This window comes from Astyanax mexicanus, chromosome 10 (genome assembly GCF_023375975.1).
Source record: "Astyanax mexicanus isolate ESR-SI-001 chromosome 10, AstMex3_surface, whole genome shotgun sequence".
Lineage (NCBI taxonomy): Eukaryota > Metazoa > Chordata > Actinopteri > Characiformes > Acestrorhamphidae > Astyanax > Astyanax mexicanus.
Window position 1 is genome coordinate 7,763,931 of NC_064417.1, and position 23,891 is coordinate 7,787,821.

The window sequence follows — 23,891 nt, forward strand, 5'->3', positions numbered from 1 at the left end:
CTGTATGAGTGATGTTGGAGTGAGGTTGGTGGTAGTGTGGGATGAGGATTGTAGCCGGTGTGCTAACGCTGTAGGAGTGATAATGGGTGAGGTTGGTGGTAGTGTGGGATGAGGATTGTAGCCGGTGTGCTAACGCTGTAGGAGTGATAATGGGTGAGGTTGGTGGTAGTGTGGGATGAGGATCGTAGTTGGTGTGCTAACGCTGTATGAGTGATGATGGGTGAGGTTGGTGGTAGTGTGGGATGAGGATCGTAGTTGGTGTGCTAACGCTGTATGAGTGATGATGGGTGAGGTTGGTGGTAGTGTGGGATGAGGATCGTAGTTGGTGTGCTAACGCTGTAGTAGTGATGATGGGTGAGGTTGGTGGTAGTGTGGGATGAGGATCGTAGCCGGTGTGCTAACGCTGTTGGAGTGATGTTTGTCTGTTTTTGTGGTCTTAATGAAGCAATGCAGCAAATGGAAAATAAACTGTAACCAGGTTCACATCATCATAATGATGTAGAGAGCCCTTATTAACGATTTGGCCCTGCAGTGGAAAAGCAGCCATGTTTTATAGATAAGTGAGTTCTTCTCTAGTAGTCCACTTATGATGAAACAGAGACCCTCCTCACTGCCCTGCTCTGCTTCTTGCCCTGAAACTCTTAACCACTGATTTCCCGCTGATCCAGAAGCTTAGTCTGATTGAAGGCTCTGCTGCATCAGTGCTTCTGCTTGGTGCACCAGGCGAAGGTCGAGGGTTCCCTTCTGTTAATATCGCTGGCTTGTGAACAGCTCAGGAGAGACGGAGCAGAGGCGAGGAGAGAGCTGCTCTCTGGCTGCTGCTCTATAATTTACATTAAAAAACTTTATTGATCCAAATGACATCAGACTTCACATAGCCAATCCCCATAAATCAGAGAAACAGAGAGAGTTATATAGAAAATTCAGCTCCAGTAATGACTGACTGCTGGTCCTGTGTGAGTAGAGGAGTAAAAAGCGAGGGATGAGGGCGAGTGAGGGAGCAGCAGAGACGTGCCGCACCCAGTCTCAACAACAGCCGAAGGAAATGCGTTTTCCGCTCATCTGTTCCGCTCTCCTGTTCTCATATCCTTCAGTAGAAGCAGATGATAAAGTGAAGATGAGACTGATTCTAAACGTCTGTCCTCTTAATGCTGTTTTGGCGCCTCTGAGGCTTCATTCACTTAAACCCCAGTTTCAGTGCTTAGAGGAATAGAGTGAGTAATAAATAATACTCTCTCTCTCGCTTTATTTATTTTTTTTCATTCTCTCGCACATTCTTTATTGGTCTTTTGTCTTTTTTGTGGTTTCTATTACTTTCTTTCTTTTTCCTTAATATTTAAGTCTTCCTTTTTTTCATTCTTTTTTACTTACTTTCTGCCTGTCTTCCTGTATTCTTTTTTCTTTTTGTCTGCATGTTCTTTCTTTCTTTCTTTTTTGTCTTTGCATGTTCTTTCGTTCTTTCTTTCTCTCTTTCTTTCTTTCTTTCATACAATACTTATTAAGTGTATTTTTTTTACCTTTTTAAACAAAAGCTATGTTTTTATGCAATAACTGCACACAAAGATTAAAATCTGCTCAAAAAGGTGGTTTGGCTAAAATAGTTTCCTATTCTTTTATTGCTATATCTAAAAATGTGTTAATCAGTGTGGTTGTACTATCATAAAAATATAAAGAAATAATTTAAACAGAAAAATTGGTGTATTGCACAGCCCTTATTGAAACTGGAATATATGAAATGTTTCTTCCTAAAAAATATCATAAGGGCTTAATAACACATTCATAAGCATTGAGTAATGCAATTGTAAAGCAATAATTTTATATTTATATTAATATTATATTTCCACTTCATAGAAAACAACTCATAGAAAACACACAGATGTCTCCCTTTTTATTCTTTGTTCTTTTTTAATTTATTTAACTTCTCACTCTCTGCAGGTACAGGTGGGCACCTCCCATCAGGAGCAGAGGGTTGTTGGATACATCACCTGCACTCACCTGCACGCTATAGAGGGTGAGTAACTCTACACCTCATACACACCTTAAACACATGTACAGTAACATACTAACACCACAGTTAAAGTAGCTTTGGAACAGAAATATATTTATTTCAGCACCTACTCTGGCCCTTTACAATATCACTAAGCCTATACTGTTAGAACAGCTGCTGATGTTCTGTCCTTCTAGTGTAGGAGCAGGGAAGAGAAGTGTGTTCAGATACTTTTGGTTTCCAACACCCCAGGAGTGTTATCAGCAGTCTGAGCATGTGGGTAATTTGCATAGTCTCATGTGAATTTGGTCTCTTGTTTTGGAGTAAAGAAGTTTTCTTGTGAGAGCAATACACTTTTATTAAAACCGTATGTTACACTTTCACATGACACCCCTACATTACATCCCGAAATTAAACTTGCACTTTAAACCCATATATTACATCCCTAAATTAAACACCTATATTACACCCCTATAGTACACCCCTACATTACACCCCAATATATACTGCTACAGTACTTCCCTACAATAATATACCTCTATATTACACCCCTATATTACAGTTGCATATTACACCCCATATTGCACTGCTACAATACATCTCTACAATAATATAACTACATTACATCCCTACAATAAAATACCTCTACATTACACCTCTACAATACACCCCTACAATAATATACCTTTATATTACACTATTACAATAATATACCTCTACATTACACTATTACAATATTATACCTCTACATTTCACCTCTCCGTTACACAATTACAATAATATACCTCTACATTACACCTCTACATTACACTATTACAGTAAAATACTTCTACATTACACCTCTACATTACACTATTACAACAATATACCTCTACATTACACCTCCTCAATACACTATTACAATATATACCTCTACATTACATCTCTACATTACACTATTACAATAATAGTCCTCTATATTACACCTCTACATTACACTATTACAATAATATACCTCTACATTACATCCCTACAATAATATACCTATACAATGCACCTCTACGTTACTCCCCTACAATAATACACTTTTACATTACACCCCTACAATAATAGACCTCTACATTACACCTCTACACTACACCCTTACAATAATATACCTCTACATTAGACCTCTACAATCATACACCTCTACATTACATCTCTACACTACACCCCTACAATAATACACCTCTACATTACATCTTTAACTTACACCCCTACAATAATACACCTCTACATTACACATTTACAATAATACACCTCTACATTACACATCTACAATAATACATCTCTACAATACACCTCTACATCACACATCTACAATAATACACCTCTACATTACACCTCTACAATAATACAAATCTACACTACACCCCTACAATAATACACCTCTACAATACACCTTTACAATAATACACCTCTACATTACACATCTACAATAATACACCTCTACATTACACATCTACAATAATACACCTCTACAATACACCCCTACAATAATATACCTCTACAATACACCCCTACAATAATACACCTCTACAATACACCCCTACAATAATACACCTCTACATTACACATCTACAATAATACACCTCTACAATACACCTTTACAATGATAGACCTCTACATTACACATCTACAATAATACACCTCTACAATACACCCCTACAATAATACACCTCTACATTACACCCCTACAATAATACACCTCTACATTACACCCCTACAATAATACACCTCTACATTACACATCTACAATAATACACCTCTACAATACACCCCTACAATAATACACCTCTACAATACACCCCTACAATAATACACCTCTACAATACACCCCTACAATAATACACCTCTACAATACACCCCTACAATAATACACCTCTACAATACACCCCTACAATAATACACCTCTACATTACACCCCTACAATAATACACCTCTACAATACACCCCTACAATAATACACCTCTACATTACACCCCTACAATAATACACCTCTACAATACACCCCTACAATAATACACCTCTACATTACACCCCTACAATAATACACCTCTACAATACACCCCTACAATAATACACCTCTACAGTACACATCTACAATAATACACCTCTACAATACACCCCTACAATAATACACCTCTACAATACACATCTACAATAATACACCTCTACAATACACCCCTACAATAATACACCTCTACACTACACCCCAATAATACACCTCTGCATAGCATCCCTACAATTATATGCTCCTACATTACATACTTACAATAATACACCTCTACATTACACCCCTACAATAATACACCTCTACATTACACATCTACAATAATACACCTCTACATTACACCCCTACAATAATACACCTCTACATTACACATCTACAATAATACACCTCTACAATACACCCCTACAATAATACACCTCTACAATACACCCCTACAATAATACACCTCTACAATACACCCCTACAATAATACACCTCTACAATACACCCCTACAATAATACACCTCTACATTACACATCTACAATAATACACCTCTACATTACACATCTACAATAATACACCTCTACAATACACCTTTACATTAATACACCTCTACATTACACATCTACAATAATACACCTCTACAATACACCCCTACAATAATACACCTCTACAATACACCCCTACAATAATACACCTCTACAATACACCCCTACAATAATACACCTCTACATTACACCCCTACAATAATACACCTCTACAATACACCCCTACAATAATACACCTCTACAATACACCCCTACAATAATACACCTCTACAATACACCCCTACAATAATACACCTCTACATTACACATCTACAATAATACACCTCTACAATACACCCCTACAGTAATACACCTCTACATTACACATCTACAATAATACACCTCTACACTACACCCCAATAATACACCTCTGCATAGCATCCCTACAATTATATGCTCCTACATTACATACTTACAATAACACACCCATGCAATACACCCTATATTACACCACTATATTCATGTTTAAACATACAAACACATGAACATGTAAGAATTTTTTTTATATATTATTATTATATATAATTTTTTTTTTGTTTTGCCTTGATTAGTATAGCAATACAAGCACATTTGCTTACACACACACACACACACACACACACACACACACAAAGCCTCCCAGCGGTGCTGTGCTAGTTGGTTTGTAACACTGAAAGGATCTGACAACCTTCTCTCTGAAAGTGAGAGAGAGAGAGAGATAGTAGAGAGAGACAGATGAGAAACACTTTAAGGCACAGAGAGAGAAAGACAGGAAGCGGGAGGGATAAAAAGAAAGAAGAGAGGGATGAGAGAGAGACAGGAAGAGAGTGAGACACTAATCAGATGCTGGTGGAAGACACATCTTGGAGGCTAAAAAGAGAAATTGTGTGTGAGTGTTTACGTTTAAGAAAAAAAGATGACATACTTGTGTCAGACTCTTTCAGCACTGTATGTACCTCTTCATCTGTACATCCCCATGCACACACACACACACACACTTGCAGACAGACAAACGTCCGTGACATCAATGCACATGCTGACCTGCACGCCCTGCTCTCTCTTTCTGCACGGATTAACGATCAGAGCCCCTCCAATCCACCCCCTCACAATCACACACACACACAGAGACACACACACACACACACACACACATTCTCACACACACACACACACACTCACGCAGGTCTGTTCCCATGGTGACTGTCTGTGGCCGAGCTGAGCGTCAGTGGTGCTATTTAAAGCCGGAGCGTCGTGGCGGGTTTAGGGAAGACAAATCTGCTGCTATTCCAGGATACACCGCCCCCCCCCCCACCACCCCTAACACACACACACACACACCCAGCCACTGGCCATGCTAATTACAGTACACACTGCTATTTTAGACACATCCAAGAAATATGGAAGAAAGAGAGAGAAGGAGTGAGAGAGAGAGAGAGGGTTGAGGTGTAGAAGCAGATGGTGAAGAGTGCAGAGAAGTAGGAGGATGAAGTGAAATAGACACATAAACACATGGCCAGAAGTATGGGGACACTCCATCTAATTAGTAGGCTATGCTATTTCTGCCACACCACCACCAAAGGGATACATGTAAGCGTACAATCTCTCAACCCTTAATTACTGCTCTCCATATGTCAAATCATATGATCTAGATTCAGACAGATGGTCTCAGATGGTATTTGATGGTTAACTGGCCATGGTGATCTTTAAGGATAAAGCATATCTTTTGCTGGTGAACCATTTTGGTAAACTGGTTGACCTACGTAGCATTTTATATGTGTAGCATATGCTTTTTTTTTTTAGATTGATGGCCTAGCTGGTCGAACAGTGTTATCAAGGCTTGGTCGACCAGCTTGAGTATTGGGTTCATGGTGGTCACCCAGCATGGTCATGGTCATGGGAAAGCTGGTCATTCTGATGGACTTGTCTGGTAAAGCAGCTTGAAATGGTTGCTAAGTGTTATGTTCGATATTAAAAGACGTTGTGGTGTAGGGTAAATAGGGAAGTAAACTAAACAAAATACGGAAGTAAAAGGACTGAAAGCAGAGGTTTAGGTAAAAAATGAAATAAGAGTTTTTTTAACTGGTTGTTTTGCAAAAAGTTACGAAAAATTTACAATTAAATTTAAATTTGCGCAGATATTTCCACTTACAGCTGAATTTACGCTTTTAATCCCAGGAAAACGCTCCTTTTTCCTTTTTAAAAAGCCATTTAAATGCCTGATTTTGTTTTGCAGTTTTGCTCTGGTTTTGAGTGCTCTGCGCTGACTCAGCTCTTGATCGGCCCGGATGCAGGACAGCGTGCGGATGGGCTCAGGGCTGGTGGTGTCATGGGCTCTGCATTGTTTAATATTGTGATATACATAGTTGAAAAAAGAACATTTGCAATGTAAACTTCTTCCAATATCGTGCAGCCCTAGTATAATAGTTTAATTAGGTTTATATATTGATATTGGTCAGGCCCTTTCCTGTTTCAACATGACGCAAGTATAGTGAGTGAGATGAGAAGATGAGAGAGAGGAGGACTGCTTCCGCTTTGAATGATGTTAAACAGAATAGATCCTTATGTTGGTTTAGATTGTACTGAAACATCCTCTTAAGTTTATGTGTGTGTGTGAGTGTGTGTAAATACGTGAAGGTCTCATATCTGAGGACACTGTGGAGGTGGATGTTCTTCATTCTTCAGCTGTATACTAATGCTGTTGGTTCACACTGGCTGGTTGACTCATGAGCTGAGCTTTGATTTAATGCGAGCTCTCCTTCTGAGTCTTCAGTAAAATGAAGGCAGCCTGATTTAGCCTCTCAGCTCCAGCATCCACATCAGCCTACACACTTTCAGCATCTCCCTTTCTCTCTCTCACTCACACACACACATACACACACCTGTGAGTATTCCTGTCATTGTAGCGTGTGTGTAAAAGCTCCAAGGCCCCACCTATACCAACCCTAACCTTAACCTCAGCAGCCGAAAACAGCTTCAGTCTCGTTCAGTGTTTCTAATAAAAGCTGCAGTTTTTGGGAGCGGCTCAGCATCCAACCAGCCCCTCACTGTTCACACTGGCATCATCTTGGGGGATTCGGTCTCCACATAGCAATGAACACACATACACACACACACACACACACACACATACAGGCATGGTCTAAAATGTGTGGTAGTGTGAAATGCAGTGGAAATGCTGTACTTTTCCTCTCCACTCTTTCTTTTTTCCTCTCTCTCTTGCTCTCTCTGTCGGCATGTAAAATTCTATCGTAACTGGTTCAGCGGTTACATGCTGTTGCTTCAGACCTCAAACAGCAGACTTTAACTACTACACCACGTAAACCTCTAACTCTGTACTAACTCAGCAATAACATAAAATGACCAGCCGTGTCATCAGATAGAAAGGATGCTAAATTTAAGCACTGGGCACCTCTTGATAGAAGTGCTATAGCTAGTATATTATTATTTTTATTGTCTATTGCCCACCCACTGCCCACTCCAACATTGCAACCCCCAGTTTTCCAGGTTTGGGACAAACTAGTAAGCAAACACATGCAGAGACAAAGAAAAACAATTGACAAATATTGGCAATGCATTTGATAAATGGTGACAGCTCAGAGCCTAGAAGGACTACAAGACAAATACTGGCTTTTTTTTTTACAATTTAGCATTTACTTTAGCTAATGTTGTGTGTAAGAGTGTGTATTTTCAGATCAATGCAGCCAGCTAATGTGCAAACAATAAATACATTGCAAACTTATCAGGGGTCTGCCCTAGGCAGCCCGCAGGCCAGGTGTGGCCCCAGCATTAAACATATGGCCCGTGAGGTTGTTTGAACTACAGTATAATGAAAAAAAATAAATGAATAAAATGCTTCTCTAATGAGCTTTTATTTACATTATTCCCCTGTCTTTCTGACGCGCTTTCCTTGATTTTAGTTTCCGGCCGTTCTTATTTCTCTGCCTGTTTTTGTTCTCCCTATCTCTTCATAAGTGTGTTTTTTTACCAGTAGTGTATTGGACCATGACCCTGATTAAATGGGTTTGTTTCAGACAAAAAGGAATTTTTGAAATTGGACAATTTAACCAGAGATTGTAAAAAAGATGGACGCCGTGTCGCCGTTCCCATTCATTCAATAAAAATGAAGCCAAAATCTTCCGCCATGTTGGCGATCCTGAAACCCGAGTCCGGCAGTAAAGACTGGAGGAGGGAGAAAGACTGTGGAGAGACAGCCTACTCATTTAAATAAGCCCGCACCTAAAGCCTGCCTCGCGGTCCCAAATTTGATGTGTACTATAACTTGCCATTGGCTATGACTGTAAAGAAATTGAAGTAGGTGTATAGGTGTAGGATAACAAGCTGCAAAAAAGTTAAAGGGCTGATATATGTTATATTTTTTGGGATCTCTTGACGACAGTGCTTCAGCCAGTATATATTTTTTAATAGCACCTTATAGACAGGAGTGATTGTTAGACATGCAGTTAGCACCATTCTAATTGGTCGTGTATAAGCTTCAATTGTTTGATAGCTACAGGACATTAGCCTAGTAGCTTTAATGCTAAACCAAAGATAGAAACATGCATTTACCAATGCCCTGCATTTAATACCTCTCCCTCTCTCTCGCTCTCTCTCTCTCTCTCTCTCTCTTTTTTCTCTCTCTCTCTGTTTTTCAGGTGATTCGTCAGTGCGCTGTGAGCAGTTGGACATGCTGTTGGAGTGGGGCGCTGAGTTCAGGAGGGCTACATCGGTTCCTGCAGGTGAAGAGAAAGCTCTGGAGGATCAGGTGGCCTTTGACGTCATCCTCGGAGACTTTAACTTTGATAACTGCTCTTCTGGTGAGTGAGAAACCCACTTTGCATATATTTACATACACATTTCCTTCATTCATAATGTGTTTTTTTAAGGTTCTCTGATAAGGTATGGACAAAGTTTATGGTAAACCTGCTATTATTTATTTTCTATTTTCTCTTAAAAAAGATTATCCAGCCTTTGTTAGAGAAAATGTCTCTACAGTCCAGAGAAGTGTTCTACTAAAGTTTGGAGCATGGCTGTGTGAATTTGGTTACTATAAAAAAACACGATTTAGATCTTGGATGAAATCTTGGAAACCTCACTGATCTCGGTATCCAGGGTAATGTCAGCATACCACCAATAAGGACGAACCGCATCCTACAGGATCCTACTGTGGACACTGTAAGAGGAAGCTGTCTGAAAGGGATGTTCGGGTGCTAACCCAGATTTTATCCAAAGAACATAAAACCACGGCTGCCCAAATCACGGCAGAATTCAATGTGCACCTCAACTCTCCTGTTTCCACCAAAACTGTCCGTCACCACAATAAATTATTGTGGTCTAAAACCGTTTCAGTTTTATTGTTCATTCCTTGAATATGGTCTAATTGTACACCCTGCTCAAGGTGCATCATGATATCTTGTTATCGTACAACCCGTCAACAGTCTATTTTCACATCTTTCGCCCCCGCCATTAAAATTGCGTCAGAGTTTAGGAATTCATCTACACTAATAGGCATGGTAGTCTGGAAATGAGATGTGTCCAGGTAAATTTCTGGCGTGTTGCTATTTCGGCGGTGGACAACACAGGTGCGCCACTGACTTATTTAAATCCTGAGAACAGTCAACAGTCAGGTTCCATTTAATTTTGACTTTTAACTCAACAATAAATAGAATAAAGAATAAAATATTATTACTGTTCCCTTAAATTAGCTGCTGGTGTACATTCAGAGCATGAATGCGCTGGTCAGAATCCTCCACTGAGACATACAAATCCTTGTGCTGTTAAGATACAAACGCACCAAAGTCAGAAAGCATGGAAATGACTACTGGCACGCTGATTGCTTTATTTCAAGTTACGCCCAAAACACACCCATTATTAATTAAGAGAATCATTACATGGAAAGTTTTGAGCTGCACAAGGCGTTTTTTATTTGATTTTTTGCACCCTCGTGATACCAAAGACACCCTGACACGCCCTCAATCCAGCAGCATGATCCGCAATTGACCGGTGCACTATAGATCACTAATATAGGGCCCATAGTGTTTCTCAGTCAGTGATTTGAAGTGAAGTTCTGTCTGAACAGCTTAAGCTCAAAGTCTATCTTAATCTCTGGCTGAGAAGCTGCTGATGAAGCATCAGCCGCTCTGTCCAGTTCGGCACGGCTGGACTGAATTAAACAGCTTAATTAGTTTGATCACCACGTCTAAGCTGTGGAGGCAGCCTCATTCTAGTCCACTGAAGATGCTAACAGTGCTAGTGCTGCTGAAACATCCTCGATCTTGAGCCTTTCTCACAGAAATACATCTTTGATTATATGCTGGCTATCCAAAAGACGTGCTGAGTGTTACGAGAGAGGGTGGTGTTGGATCCAAGTGCAGAGCAAAATGGTTGTTTGTTTTTGGATTTATTTAATTATTTATATCTTCAATGATATATGTTTACTTAGGTATATTTATAATTATTTGATTATTCAATGGTTTCGGCTATTTATAAATATGTTTTAATAGTGTTTGTGTCAAAAGGGTGTGCTTGTGGAACTTGGTTTGGTTTTCCACAGGGGAGACTGGAAAATAGGTGGAAAACAAAACTCTGAAGAGGTGCACGAAAAAAGGCGGGAAACAGAACAAAGGAAATGCCACAAAATGGCATGTACAACTGAAACACAGCTTTTTAGCTTCAAATAACTAAATAAAATTTATATTTTATAATTTTATAGTAAAATAAAATAAACCAAAACACAAGCACAGCTCAGTCCTCTACTTTTACTTTCTTTTGAGATCTTTTATATCTTTTTTGTGCAGCTTTCTTTTCTTCTTTCTTTCTTTTCTTTTCTGTTCTTTTCTTCTTTCTTTCTTTCTTTTTTTTCTTTTATTCATTTATTTTCTTTCTTTTTTTATTTTCTTACACTCTCTGTTACCGGTCACCCCTCTTTAAAGGTGCAACGAGAATGAGTGGTTTGACTGGGCTTTATTTAGAGTGCTGCACAGGTGTGGCTGGTTGCCACAGATCACCGCTGTGGATTCTGGGACTTGGAGTTTCTGGACCCAACTCCACTTCTTTTTCTCCTCTGTTGCCTAGCTCCCCTGCTGGTGGCCAGTGGTGCAGCACTGCCCATCACACTGAGATGTTGAGCTTTGATGTTAAGAGTATTTTTGTACAGATTCTGTTTCCACAGGAACCTGCAGAGACATTCCAAATACAATACAAGATAGAAGTGTTTCTGAGGAAATTCAGGAGGCGTCTACACAATCTGCAGATTTAACATGCCCCATTGAGAGCTTGTGGCAATGTGTTTCTGGAAATGTGTGCAGAATAAAACTCAGCCTCTGTAGAAGATATAGTTCCAGTTAACAGTTGAGCACACCTTCTCATTCAGTGTTTTTTAGAATTCTTTATTTAATTGATTTTCCACATTGTAAATTAATACTAAAGACATGATACAATTAAGAGACACATATGGAATTACATAGTAAATTAAAAAAAAGTGTCTGTCCTCCACATTAATCCCCTGATCTAAACCTGATGAACTGAGATGGTGATTTGGGGTGATTTAATTGTGATGAGCTGGAGCTTCACAGCATGAAGGAAAAGCAGCAACTATTGTTCAGCACCTCCAGGAACTCCTTCAAGACGCTTAGAAAACTATACACTGAGATTAAAATACCAAGAGTGTTCAGATGTGTCCTCAAAGATAAATATGCTACTTAGAAGAATCGAAATTATAAAACATATTCTGTTTTTTTTAACACTTTTTTTAATCAAGATATTTCATCATTTGTTCCTGTATAGTTTTAATGTCCTTAAATATTACATTTACAATATAAAAAATCATAAAAAGTAAGAAAACACAATGAACAAGAAGAGGTGTGACCAAACTTTTGACTTGATATTGTATGTGGAAACCAAAAGCAGAAAATCTTTAAGAACAGGTTTCTGTGTCTTGGTGCTCAATTACTGTACATTTTTGTGGTTTTCATGAAAGAACACATTATCTTAGGCACACTTTATTTAACTCAACTGTTAGTTATCAGGTTTAATTGAACGGATAGAGTCGGAAAATTACCTGTGCAAACTGTGCAGGAGTCCAGCAATCCAGGACCTAAACTGCATAGGTCAGAAATAAATAAATAAATGTTTTTTTTTTTTTTTTTTTTTATATAATTCTTCAATGCAGAAAAAAAACACTGATTTCAAGATGTGTCCAAACTTTTCACTTGTACTCTATTATTGGATTATACAGATTATTGTTATTGTTAACAAATATCATGCATTTATATTTCATTAAAACTTGCTAGACAAAAAACTGCTAGACAAATGCTAGACAAATTTAACATCCATTTTCTGTATTTTATATTGCTGTTTTTAAACCAGTAATAAATCCAAAGCAATATTTGCTGGTATACAGTATTATACTCTTACATTGTAAGGGTAGGCTCCGTTTTCCTGTTGAAATTTACATCTCTCTCTCTCTCTCTCTCTCTCTCTCTCTCTCTCTCTCTTTATCTCTCTCTCTTTTTTCTCTGTTAGAGGATAAGTTGGAGCAGCAGCACGCTATTTTTACGCAGTACAGAGATCCGTGTCGTCTGGGGCCTGGAGAGGACAAGCCATGGGCTCTGGGTGAGTCTGTACTCTCCTGATTACAGCCATTACTGCCCCGGCGTGGTGCGTTGCACGCCTCAGCCTGTGACCTGTTTTCACCAGCAGAATCATCACACACGCTTTCAGGTTCAGAGAGTGGGGAACCGGGGCGGAGCACTGTACCTAAAACAGTGTCACTGCACACACTAAAAAAAGATTAGAATACCAGGAGAGATGACCAACAAACTTTAAACTCTCTTTCAAAGGATAAAAGATGACGAAAGTCTGTAGAGGGACCGGTTTTAGCTAATTTAAGCTGGAACATGATTTTACCACTTCATTACAATCATGTTATGTTTTATACTGAAAATGAAATGCACAGATCTTTTTCCTTTAACAAAGGGCTTGTGATAAACATGATAAGCTCTACTTTTATTACCTGATTTACATCACCATGACAACTTACAGAAGCCATGTAGTAATGCATAGATTTGTTTTAACACTATAAAAAGAATAGTGCAAAATATCCCACCTCAACTAATCTAAAACAAATATATTAGATGAACTGTAACATTATAAATATTAAAAATATATATATTTCTTTAAATATCTCTTAATGTTACAGTTCATCTAACATTTCTGTTTTAGATTATTTAAACTATATATTATATATTAGATGTATTAGATTAACTGTCTGAGGTAGTCCTGTTTTTCTAGGGGTTTCTTTGACTTTGGGAAGAACAGAAGGCTATCATTAGCTTTTAGCCTAACACACATTTCTGTCCCCTTCATAGTTTCAGTAACCTGTATGTTTTTTGTTTTTTTTTCCGTAAAAATGTTTATTTTATTTCAACTAAGTTTTCAAAAATTACACACCAGAACAATATCAGCATTGCCCAAAGATATGCCCATTAGCTTTTTCACAACTAACAACAATGAAATTGATATTAACACCCCGCCAAGAGTCTATTTTCACGCCTTACGCCTCCTCCATTTAAATAGCAACAATGCTTATCAATATATGTACGCCGATGAGTGTAGTGGTGGTCTGGAAGTGAGGTGTGTTCAGGTAAATTTCTGGTTCATGTAAATTATTGCTATCTTGGCAACAGAAAACACAGGTGCACCACAGACTAAATACAATCTAGATAGAAGTCAACAGTCAGATGTTCATTGCTATCTTGGCAGTGAATTGTCAACACAGGCATTTGCCCAATGCGCATACACCCGTGCGTCTTACACACACAGGATGATGTGGCATTATAATATTAATATATTTCTGTCTCCTTCAAAATTTTATTTTATTTCAACAAAGTTTACAAAAATAACATACCAGAACAATATCAACATAAGCTCATTACATTTTTCACAACTCTATCACAGAATTACCAAACTATTGATATTAACACTGATAGTTTGGTAGTCAATGGAGTGATACATGCAAAAATGAAATAAAATATGAAGGAAAAATAAAAAAAACAGGACATGAAAGTAAAACAGTAAGTCCTATAATGAAACCATGTAACATATATAGCTAAACCTAAACTTGCTAGGTTCTCCCTAATTTTAACAGCTTTTAATAGTTTAAGACAAGGACATAATTGTTTTTTCTTTGATTTTAGCCGTGGTACATTACAGAAGAGTGATATCATGTTATCCAGAGAATGGGTGCAGGAAAACCCTATGTTTTTTTATTTATTGTTGCAGTTTTTGAGAGCTATCATGGCCAAAAGGTATTGGAACAAATGGTAAATGTTTGTTTCTTCCAGAACTCTCCATGCAGTCCTGCAGCACCAGCACATGAGGTTGTGTGGTCCACTCCTAGCAAAAGATTCATTTCTCTGAACAGCCTCTGCATTCCCTGTGAATGAGTTTGAATGGGTTCTTCAGAGACTCTTTTCCCATTAAAACTTTGTGTGGAAACGGGGGCATGACGTCTCCAGGACCCGTCTCGTCCCCAGACCCTTCTGTAGGGTCCTTCAAAGCTTTTTCATCTGTGTGTGTGTGTGTTGTGTGTGTGTCTGCATGCACACAGGGCCTCGCTCTTCGAGCAAAATTAGTCGTGCTGCGCTGTGGCACTGCTCACCACAGATGGTGTGCGAGATGAGCTGGCAGGAAATGGAAATGCTCTACTTCCCGGCATGCTTTGCAGCCGCACCGAACAGAAAGAAGCTTTCTAATGGTGGCGTGGCAGTGGGTTCAGGTTCAGTGGCTGCTGTCCAGTCCTTAAAAACGCTGCCCTCCTCCGTGTTCAAACGCTCGGAGGAGCAGGGCTGGAGCAGCAGGGCTGAGACGACTGCCAAATCCTTCTGGAAAGAAAAATAATAATAAAATAAATGTTTGCTAGGTTTATTCATTTTGGCTCATATTTTCTGCACTGACTGAACAAATATTGATGGACTGTTTAAAGCTGTGTGTCTGGTAGTGCTGGAACTGCTGGACCTTGCAGTTCTTGGAGGAGTCAGTAATTAGCTGATTAAAAGTGGAGATATGAAATCAAATTTTGCCAACCTGACATATTACAATACATACAGTTTTGTGAAAATGTTTTAGGCACCTGTAAGAAATTTAAGTAAAAAAAAGGCTCTTATCTGTGAAGTAAATGTTTATAACCGGGGTCACTAATAGGCGGACTGAGGTCCGGGTCAAGACCCAGACGTTGTCCAATCCGGACCCAAACGGATAAACTACTAAGAAGGATTTAATTCTGACCATGTTTATTTAAAGCGTCAGAACGTTTACTGTCTTTATGGTTTACGTGCTTTACAGCGCAGTAAACTCACAGACCAATCACGTGTGCTGTAAGATCACCAAAGGCTCTCCTCTGCCAATCAGATCTGTGCAGATGCGAGAGCGCGGAGCCACACAGACTAAGCAGGCGGTGAGAAGTGGGAGAATAAAGCTAGAAAAGCTAAACTAGATGGTGCGCACCAGAAAAAAACATTAAAATACTACATTTATAAAACATGCTAACAGTAATGTAACGGTGTTACTTAGAGGAATTAAAGAGAAACAACAGAGACAAGAGACCAAAATATTCCACTTTACTCCACCTGATCAGAACTCCTCAGCAAGAAAAAAAACTCCCTCGCTCACAGGCGCGCTCTCTCTACTCCCAAAACAACCCTACCTCAAAACTACGGCAGCCCCCAGGGGACAAAAAGCATTGGCACCTTTCCCCATCAGTTTTACCCTCAACATAATAAAGTCTGATACAGTAATAATATTAAATAAAATAAAACTACTGTTTAAAAAAAAAAGCTGATATTTTGGCCAAGTTCAGTAAACATTTCTCCATATATTGTAAGATTTATCATCCATGTAATTATTATTGACAGGCAGGCCTAAATCTAATATAAGTAAAATTAAACAGAATAAATATAGCATTTTGAAACAAAGTGAAAATACAGATTCACATTATTAGACTCAATATGTTAAATTATTCAGGGTGTTTCCATTTTTTTTATGATAGGTTGATAATGTAATTATTGTGACAAGCCAATTTAAAACAATATATATTATTGAAATATATAGAATTTTCTCAAACTGGACCAAACTGAATTCTAATTAAATACCCCTGGTTTATAACCTCAGTAAAGCACTAGCACTACAATGGTAACACTTTATTCTAAGGAACACAAATTAGGTGCATATTAATGTCTTATTATTTGCTTAATAAAGCCTTAATTAGACATTTGTAAATGATTTATTCCTTATTTATAAGGCTGTATTGTGTGTTAAGTGCATAATTAACGCTCTTTTATGTGGAAATGATTAATAATGGCTTTATTAGTTTTGCCCCGGTCTGATGCCAGGGCTGGGCTAGAGGGGTTTTATCCTTCATTGCTATCTTACAGCCCACCAACAGTCTATTTTCATGCCTTCTATCTGCCTCCTTGAAATAGCAACTGTGCTCATAAATATACCATATCTACGCCGATGGGTTTAGTGCTCGTCTTGAAATTAGGTGTGTTCACGACAATTTCTGGCATATTGCTATCTTGGCAGTGGAAAACACAGGTGCACCACTGACTAAATACAACCTAGACAGATGCTCACACAGGCATGTGCCTAGTGCACACACAGCCCTGCATGTTACACACACATGGATGATGCAGCTTTAAAATATCAATCAAGTCAGAGCGCACCTGACTCTTAAAGGGAATGGCAAGTAAAACACTGATTGATTTATTTTACATTACGCACAAAACAAACCCATGATTTAAAAAAAAATACATGCCTTTTAAACATTTTGAGCCGCACAAGGTGTACTTTTCATGTCGATATGATAGCAAAGACACACTGAAACTGATGTTTTCTGTAGACAGATAAAAGGAAAACGATGTAAAAAATTGTAGTTTCTCTGCAAAGTTGTTTCTGCCCCTGCTAACACTGATGTTTTAAGCAGCCCATTGGTCATTTTATATGCTTATTTGATCATGTTTCTTAGCACATAAACAACCTGTATTGCACCCAAGTGTAACTGGATTATTTTGGCATTGTGTAGATTTTTAATCCAGCTCAGCAGATTTGGCTTTAAGTCTGTATGAAATGCACACAAGACGTGGTTATCAGACTAGCACAAACTTTTCCAAAATATAGTAGTATTTCTTTGAAATGAACCAAATATGCTGCACTGTCATCTGCACTGTTATCTTGTCATATTAATCAAAAAAGAGAATTAAAAGAACAAATCAGTGTCCAGTTGAGTGACCAGTTAGCACCTATACATTCAATTTTAATTAGCATTCCACCTTAAAAAATCCACCTTAACACAATTTGCACCAATTAGCAAGTAAAAACTTACTAAACACATGTAAAATTGTGTTTTTACTTACTGATTGTAAACAGTGTCGGACTGTAATTAATTGACTCAATTAATAAATTTTATAGTAACAAATATTACATCTTACGAGCCCAAAATTACAGAGCTGCACCATCACATACCTTCTTTTAAGATTTTATTTTCCAGAGAGGAAATTATTTGCTATAAATAAATAAACTTGAGATATTTACAATAAAAAAATATATATACTGTACCAGGCAAAATTAGGGACACATTTTTCTCATTATTTTTTTTATTTTTCTAGTTTTTTTCATTTTCATTGTATGTTTAATATTGAAGACTATATTAAAGTTATACAGGAACAGATGCAGAATTACTTATTTAAACAAAAAAGTGTAAAAAAAAAACTTATAAATTTTAAAGATTTTTTTTAAGTAGCACATTTATTTAGGTAGAGTCACCTGCAATAGTTTTCTCAGCGTCTTGAAGGAGTTCCTGGAGGTGCTGAACAATAGTTGCTGCTTTTTTTATTCATGCTGTGAAGCTCCAGCTCATCCCAAATCACCTCAAATTGTGAAAGACAAACCCTTTTTTTAACTCTTTTTCCTTAATTGTTTGCACGTCTTTAATTTGAATCTACAATGGAGAAAATAAAAAATAAAAAACACATTAAATGAGAAGGTGTGTTCAAACTTTTGACTGGTACTGTATATAAACTTATACGCAGTTTTGGTGGTGTACAGTGCTTTCCTTTAGTAAAACCCCCAAATTGGGCACTTAACTTTTCCCACATTCCCCAGTGTATATTTATATCTATATTTATTAATAGCACCTAAAACACCTTATTATGTTTTAAAATTCTCTTTTTTAGATCTGCTTATTAGAGGAACTGATCAACATAAACTTCTGAAAAAAAAGCACCCTAGCTGGTCAAGTGAGAGAGGGGGAGAGAAAAGAGAGGAAGTGAGAGAATGACCTGTAAGAGAAATGTAAAAAAAATCCCTGAGGGGTCGGTACCTCAGTGAGAGATGGAGGAACCGTTACTATGACTCACCGTCTTCTCCAGCAGCCTCTTGGGCGCATCCTCTGGAACGCCAACGTTCTCTAGGGGTTCTGATTGCAGAAGGATGTCAGATTGGTGTTCTTGTAATGACTGAAGTGTCTCTGTGAGGCGCTGGAGTGTGTGATTGGTGTAGAGATGGATGCGGGGAACGCTGGCGAGCATGGGGATGCACAAAGCAGATATATAAATATAGAATCTGAAAGGCAGAAGGCCATCGGTGAGTCAGGTTCTCTAATCACTGTACGGCCTATAGTATGTGCATTTGTGGTAAAGAAGTCTTACACAGAGCTCTGCAGATGTCTGAGATGATCAGCAGAACTTTATTTAACTCTTGTGTGGTGTTCGGGTCTGTGGGACCAGTTTTCATTTTTCATCAAATGATACTAAAAAAAATTTTTTTCTAACTCAAACTCATTGGCATTGGCTCATTTTTTTGTGAAAAACATATATCAAAACACATTTTCGATAAACACACACTTTACACCCCTCCCCCCCACACACACATTTATATTACATACAGTATGTTTGGCCAAGGGTTAATAAACATTGCTTTATTTGTAAATTTGAAACTAAACAAATTTTCTACTCATATCTTGAGTTTAATTCATTTTCTTTTACATTTTATTAAAAAACTAATAAAAAAAAAAGAGTAGCACTTTTTGAAAGAAATGTAACATAAGAAAGGTAAAGGGCAAATATTAACCATGTAAGCTGTTTATATTGCTTGCAATTTAGGTGAAGCAAGCATGTGTAAAGCATTTTTATGTAAAATTGCTTAATTTTGCTGAATTAAATACAAGTAACAGAGTAAACGAGTAACAAATATATGAACACCACACAAGGGTTAACCCTCCTGTTATGTTTGGGGTCAATTTGACCCCATTCAATGTTTAACGTCTTTAAATAAGCAGTTAATATTATTTTATTTACTTCATATGTCGTGACTGCGTAAACATACATTTTGTATGATAGTATGTTTTCTGTGTCACACATTTTGTATACATCGGTGTTGTTTTAGCTGTATAAAACATATAAAAAATATTAGAGTTTTACACACATTTGTGTTGACATGCAATTCTATAATCTTCAAAAAAAAAAAATAGAGCCCTAAAATAATATAATTATAACTGTATTACTGCAAAAAAAAAAAAACACTGAGAGTTCACACAGCAGGGGGGCGGGGAAGACAAAATTCTCACAAGAACTTCTCACGAGTATTTCTCATTCTGTGTAGAAAAATATATTGTTCATATAAAAAACATTGTGATAGTTCACACAACATAGTGGTACTGCAGACATATAAAAGGTTTGCACAGCAACTTGTACAGAGTATTATTTTTAAGGCTATTTTTAGTATTCAACAAACAAATATAGCATGTGACATAAACTTGGGTAACAATTTAATTATTATATAATTATTGTCTTGAGTTTCTTTGGAAATTGCTCAAATTGACCCCAGACATTATAAATGTTAATACATTTAAAGGTAACTGGAGCAGAGTTGCCAGGTTCGTGTTTTTTCTGCCAAATTGGGCTTGTTTGAAAATCCTTCTGCGGGTTATAATTCAGGGGTGGCAGGGTGCGTTTTTTTGGGCTACTTTTAAAATGACCACAGCCACGAAAAAAACTAAAAAAGTCACAAAAACAAACAAACAAAAAAACACAATGTAACCAGAAACCACCAGGAGATAAAAAAAAAATGTTAAAAACAGAATTCAGGAGAACAGAAAAGAGTCAGTTTTTTGCTTATTATGTTCTTATTAAATATTTTTGACAGGGATATAAAACTGTTATAAAAATAACTAATAAAACACTCATGTTACAATATTATTTATGACTAAGATAAATAGCAATATTGATAATAAATCCCTTATGAACAAAATACTAAGTCGTACACTTATGGCTGTTTTGCCATGTGCTTCAAACAAGTGATATACATATTTTGGGCTTGTTTAAGCTTCTGAAGTGCAGGTTTTAGACTGACTTTAGGCTAGATATTTTTGTTGGATCTGGCAACCCTGAACTGGAGGGTTAAAGCAGGAGTATCACACCTGCACTCTAAACAACCAGCAGCTAAATGTGATTTTACTTGTTTAATCAGTTGGTTTGTCTTCTCTTGCTTTTCCTTTTCTGGGATGGTTCTGATGAGAGCCAGTTTCATCATAGTGTTGTGAATGCACTTGAGAATAATTTGAAAGTAATAGAATTTTTTTGGATTTACTGACCTTCATTTCTTAATTTGTTCTAATTTTTCCATGGCTTAGTTGAGTTGATTATTGCAATAACATAAAACATATCGTAAATAAGAATCAGAAGCAGAAACATCTGCTTTTAGTCGAAAGGTTTAGGTTTGTGTTACAGATCAGCACTAGGTTTAGATTAAAGATAAGATTAGGGCTGGGTTTAGGCATTGTTATATGTTTGAGTAAAACTAACCTGTGTGTGTGTGTGTGTGTGTGTGTGTGTGGTGTCTGACAGGTACCTATTTGGACACAAGTGGTCTATATGATGAAGAAGTGAGCTCTCCAGAGAGTCTTCAGAAGTAAGTCACTTACTACCCACACACACTCACTAGAACATGTGCACTCAAAACCCCCTCAGACTCATATCCTTCACACACACACACACACGCACACACACAGACACACACACACACACAAAAGAATAAAACAACCATGTTTGTAAAACATCACATTTTTTATACTGCATATTCTCTCTAGATCTGTGTACTGGCAAGACACATACGATACACTGAGATTTATTGATATTTTTAAAAATCAAATTTGAGGAAATCTCTCATTGCTTGAAACACTTTCCATATAAATCATATTTGTAAAATCTGGTAAATTTCTAACAGTGGGATCTAATGACAGAGTACAGCACTGCTATACTCTAAGGGTGGGTTTTTACACGTAAAGTAATAATAATATAAAACTGATACTTGGGTTTTAAGAACAATATTACAAGACAAGATTTTGACACCATAGTGTTTATAGAAAGCTATAGAAAAGAAAGGTGATTGAAGATGGCTATGAAGATGGAATAAAGGCAATTATAGCAACTATTGAATAAGACCTGATTCTAGATCTAGATCTAAGGTAAGATCTAAGGGTGTGCCATATTGAATGGTACACAATAAAAAAAAGTTATAATTAGTTATAATCTGTCTTGAAATCAGTCTGTTTTGTATTTAATTTGTTACTGTGGAACTTTAAGGGAATATTTTTTGTATAATTGTTTATATTTGCAGTTTATATGCATGAACTAAATATTCTGCACTTTGGTTTGGTTGTAGATTCATTCATATATTTGGAAAGTTTCTGTTGTTTGTAAAATAGGCAGAAGTTAAGATTTTTTTTTGTTCCTACTAAATGTGTGCAATTTATTGTAATGCAGTAGTATATACATGAAATTATTAAAATAATTATAAGTGTTGTGTCATATAGTAAGAATACTGTTTTCATATCGTTGTGAAAAATTAAAAGTGGACAGGCCTGAAGCTGTAGAAAGGAGAGATGATTGGAGATGGACTGGAGGATGGAATAAAGGCAACTTCTGAAATAGACCTCATTTTGGTTATGTAAGATCTAAGGGTGTGCCATATTGTATATTGGTACACAATAATAAAAAAAAGAAATATATATATATATATATATATATATATATATATATATATATATATATATATATATAATCTGTCTCGAAATCAGTTTTTTTGTGTTTGTTTTTTTACTGTAAAACTTTTATTTATTTATTTATTTTATTGTTTATGTTTGCAGTTTGTCTGTATTTGTATAGATTTGGTATTGTTCTGTTGTTTCCAGAAAAAATGTTTGTTTTTACTAAATGTGTGAAACTTATTTTAATGCAGTAGTATATACTTGAAATTAATACAATAATGATCAATGTTTTGTTGTATAGCTGAGAATATTGTTACACTGATTTTGTATCCTTATCTAATATATCATAACATATTTTAGGGCAATATCGTTTATCCCTACTGAGATATAATAGTTAGGTCATGAATGTAAACAGTATAATAATATAACGGTCAGCCTCGACTAAATCAACTGAAGGTCCATAGAAATGTCACGTCAGTAGTTGGTACTCACTGAGCAGTGCTTATCTGTGCTTACCTCCGTCTGTGTGTTTGTCTATTTTAGGGTAATGGAAAACGAGGAAGGCAGAAAAGAGTACTTGGTGTTTCCAGCGAGCAAGAACCAGTGTCCCAACCAGAAAGGGCGCAAGATTCCTCTGAAAGGGAACGGCCGCAGGATCGACTACATCCTTTACAAGGAGGAAGGCCTGCAGCCGGACTGGAAAGTGGTCAGTTCAGATTCTCTGTTGGCTCTCCGCACTGCGGCTGCGGTCAGTTACGCTCTATTAACTGCTGGTCAGTTTCAGTTCAGCAGATTCTAAATATCAGATGAGACTCAGCTCAGAAACACAGTAATTGAATATTTTCAGTTGATTAATTCTCAGCTGGTGATTTTGGCTCAGCTGGAGTCGTGTTTTTGCCTTTTGGCCAGAGCTCAGATCAGATGGGTGTGATTATTGCTTTTAACAGAGGGTCAAAATAATTTCATATGAATAAGTATAATAAGTGGTCAGTTCAGCTCAGTATTAGAGCAGCTGTACTTTTAAAGGAAATACGGCTCTATTCTGCCCCCTTGTGGCATTTTCATCAATGTACTTCCTGTTTAGAAATATTCTGCATTGTAGATTAATACTTAAACCATCCAAACTATAAAGAGAAAAACATAAACTGTTTAGTGAACAAAAAAAGTGTTAAACAGAATATGTTTTATATTTTAGATTCTTTACATTTTTGGAGTTTAAAGATTTAAACTGATTTGAGTTCACTTGTCAGTTGTGTTAGTTTGGACTGCATATGATACTAACATCA

General features: G+C 37.1%; 1 protein-coding gene across 1 annotated transcript in view; it reads left to right on the forward strand.

The window, feature by feature from the left end:
- Window positions 1–23,891, forward strand: part of smpd3 (sphingomyelin phosphodiesterase 3) — a 99,213-nt gene that overhangs the window by 70,777 nt on the left and 4,545 nt on the right. The window contains exons 3-7 of the mRNA XM_022683891.2: window positions 1,936–2,011; window positions 9,218–9,379; window positions 13,086–13,175; window positions 21,464–21,527; window positions 23,149–23,311. Of these exons, the coding sequence (XP_022539612.2) occupies window positions 1,936–2,011; window positions 9,218–9,379; window positions 13,086–13,175; window positions 21,464–21,527; window positions 23,149–23,311 (555 nt within the window). The remainder of the gene's footprint in view (window positions 1–1,935; window positions 2,012–9,217; window positions 9,380–13,085; window positions 13,176–21,463; window positions 21,528–23,148; window positions 23,312–23,891) is intronic.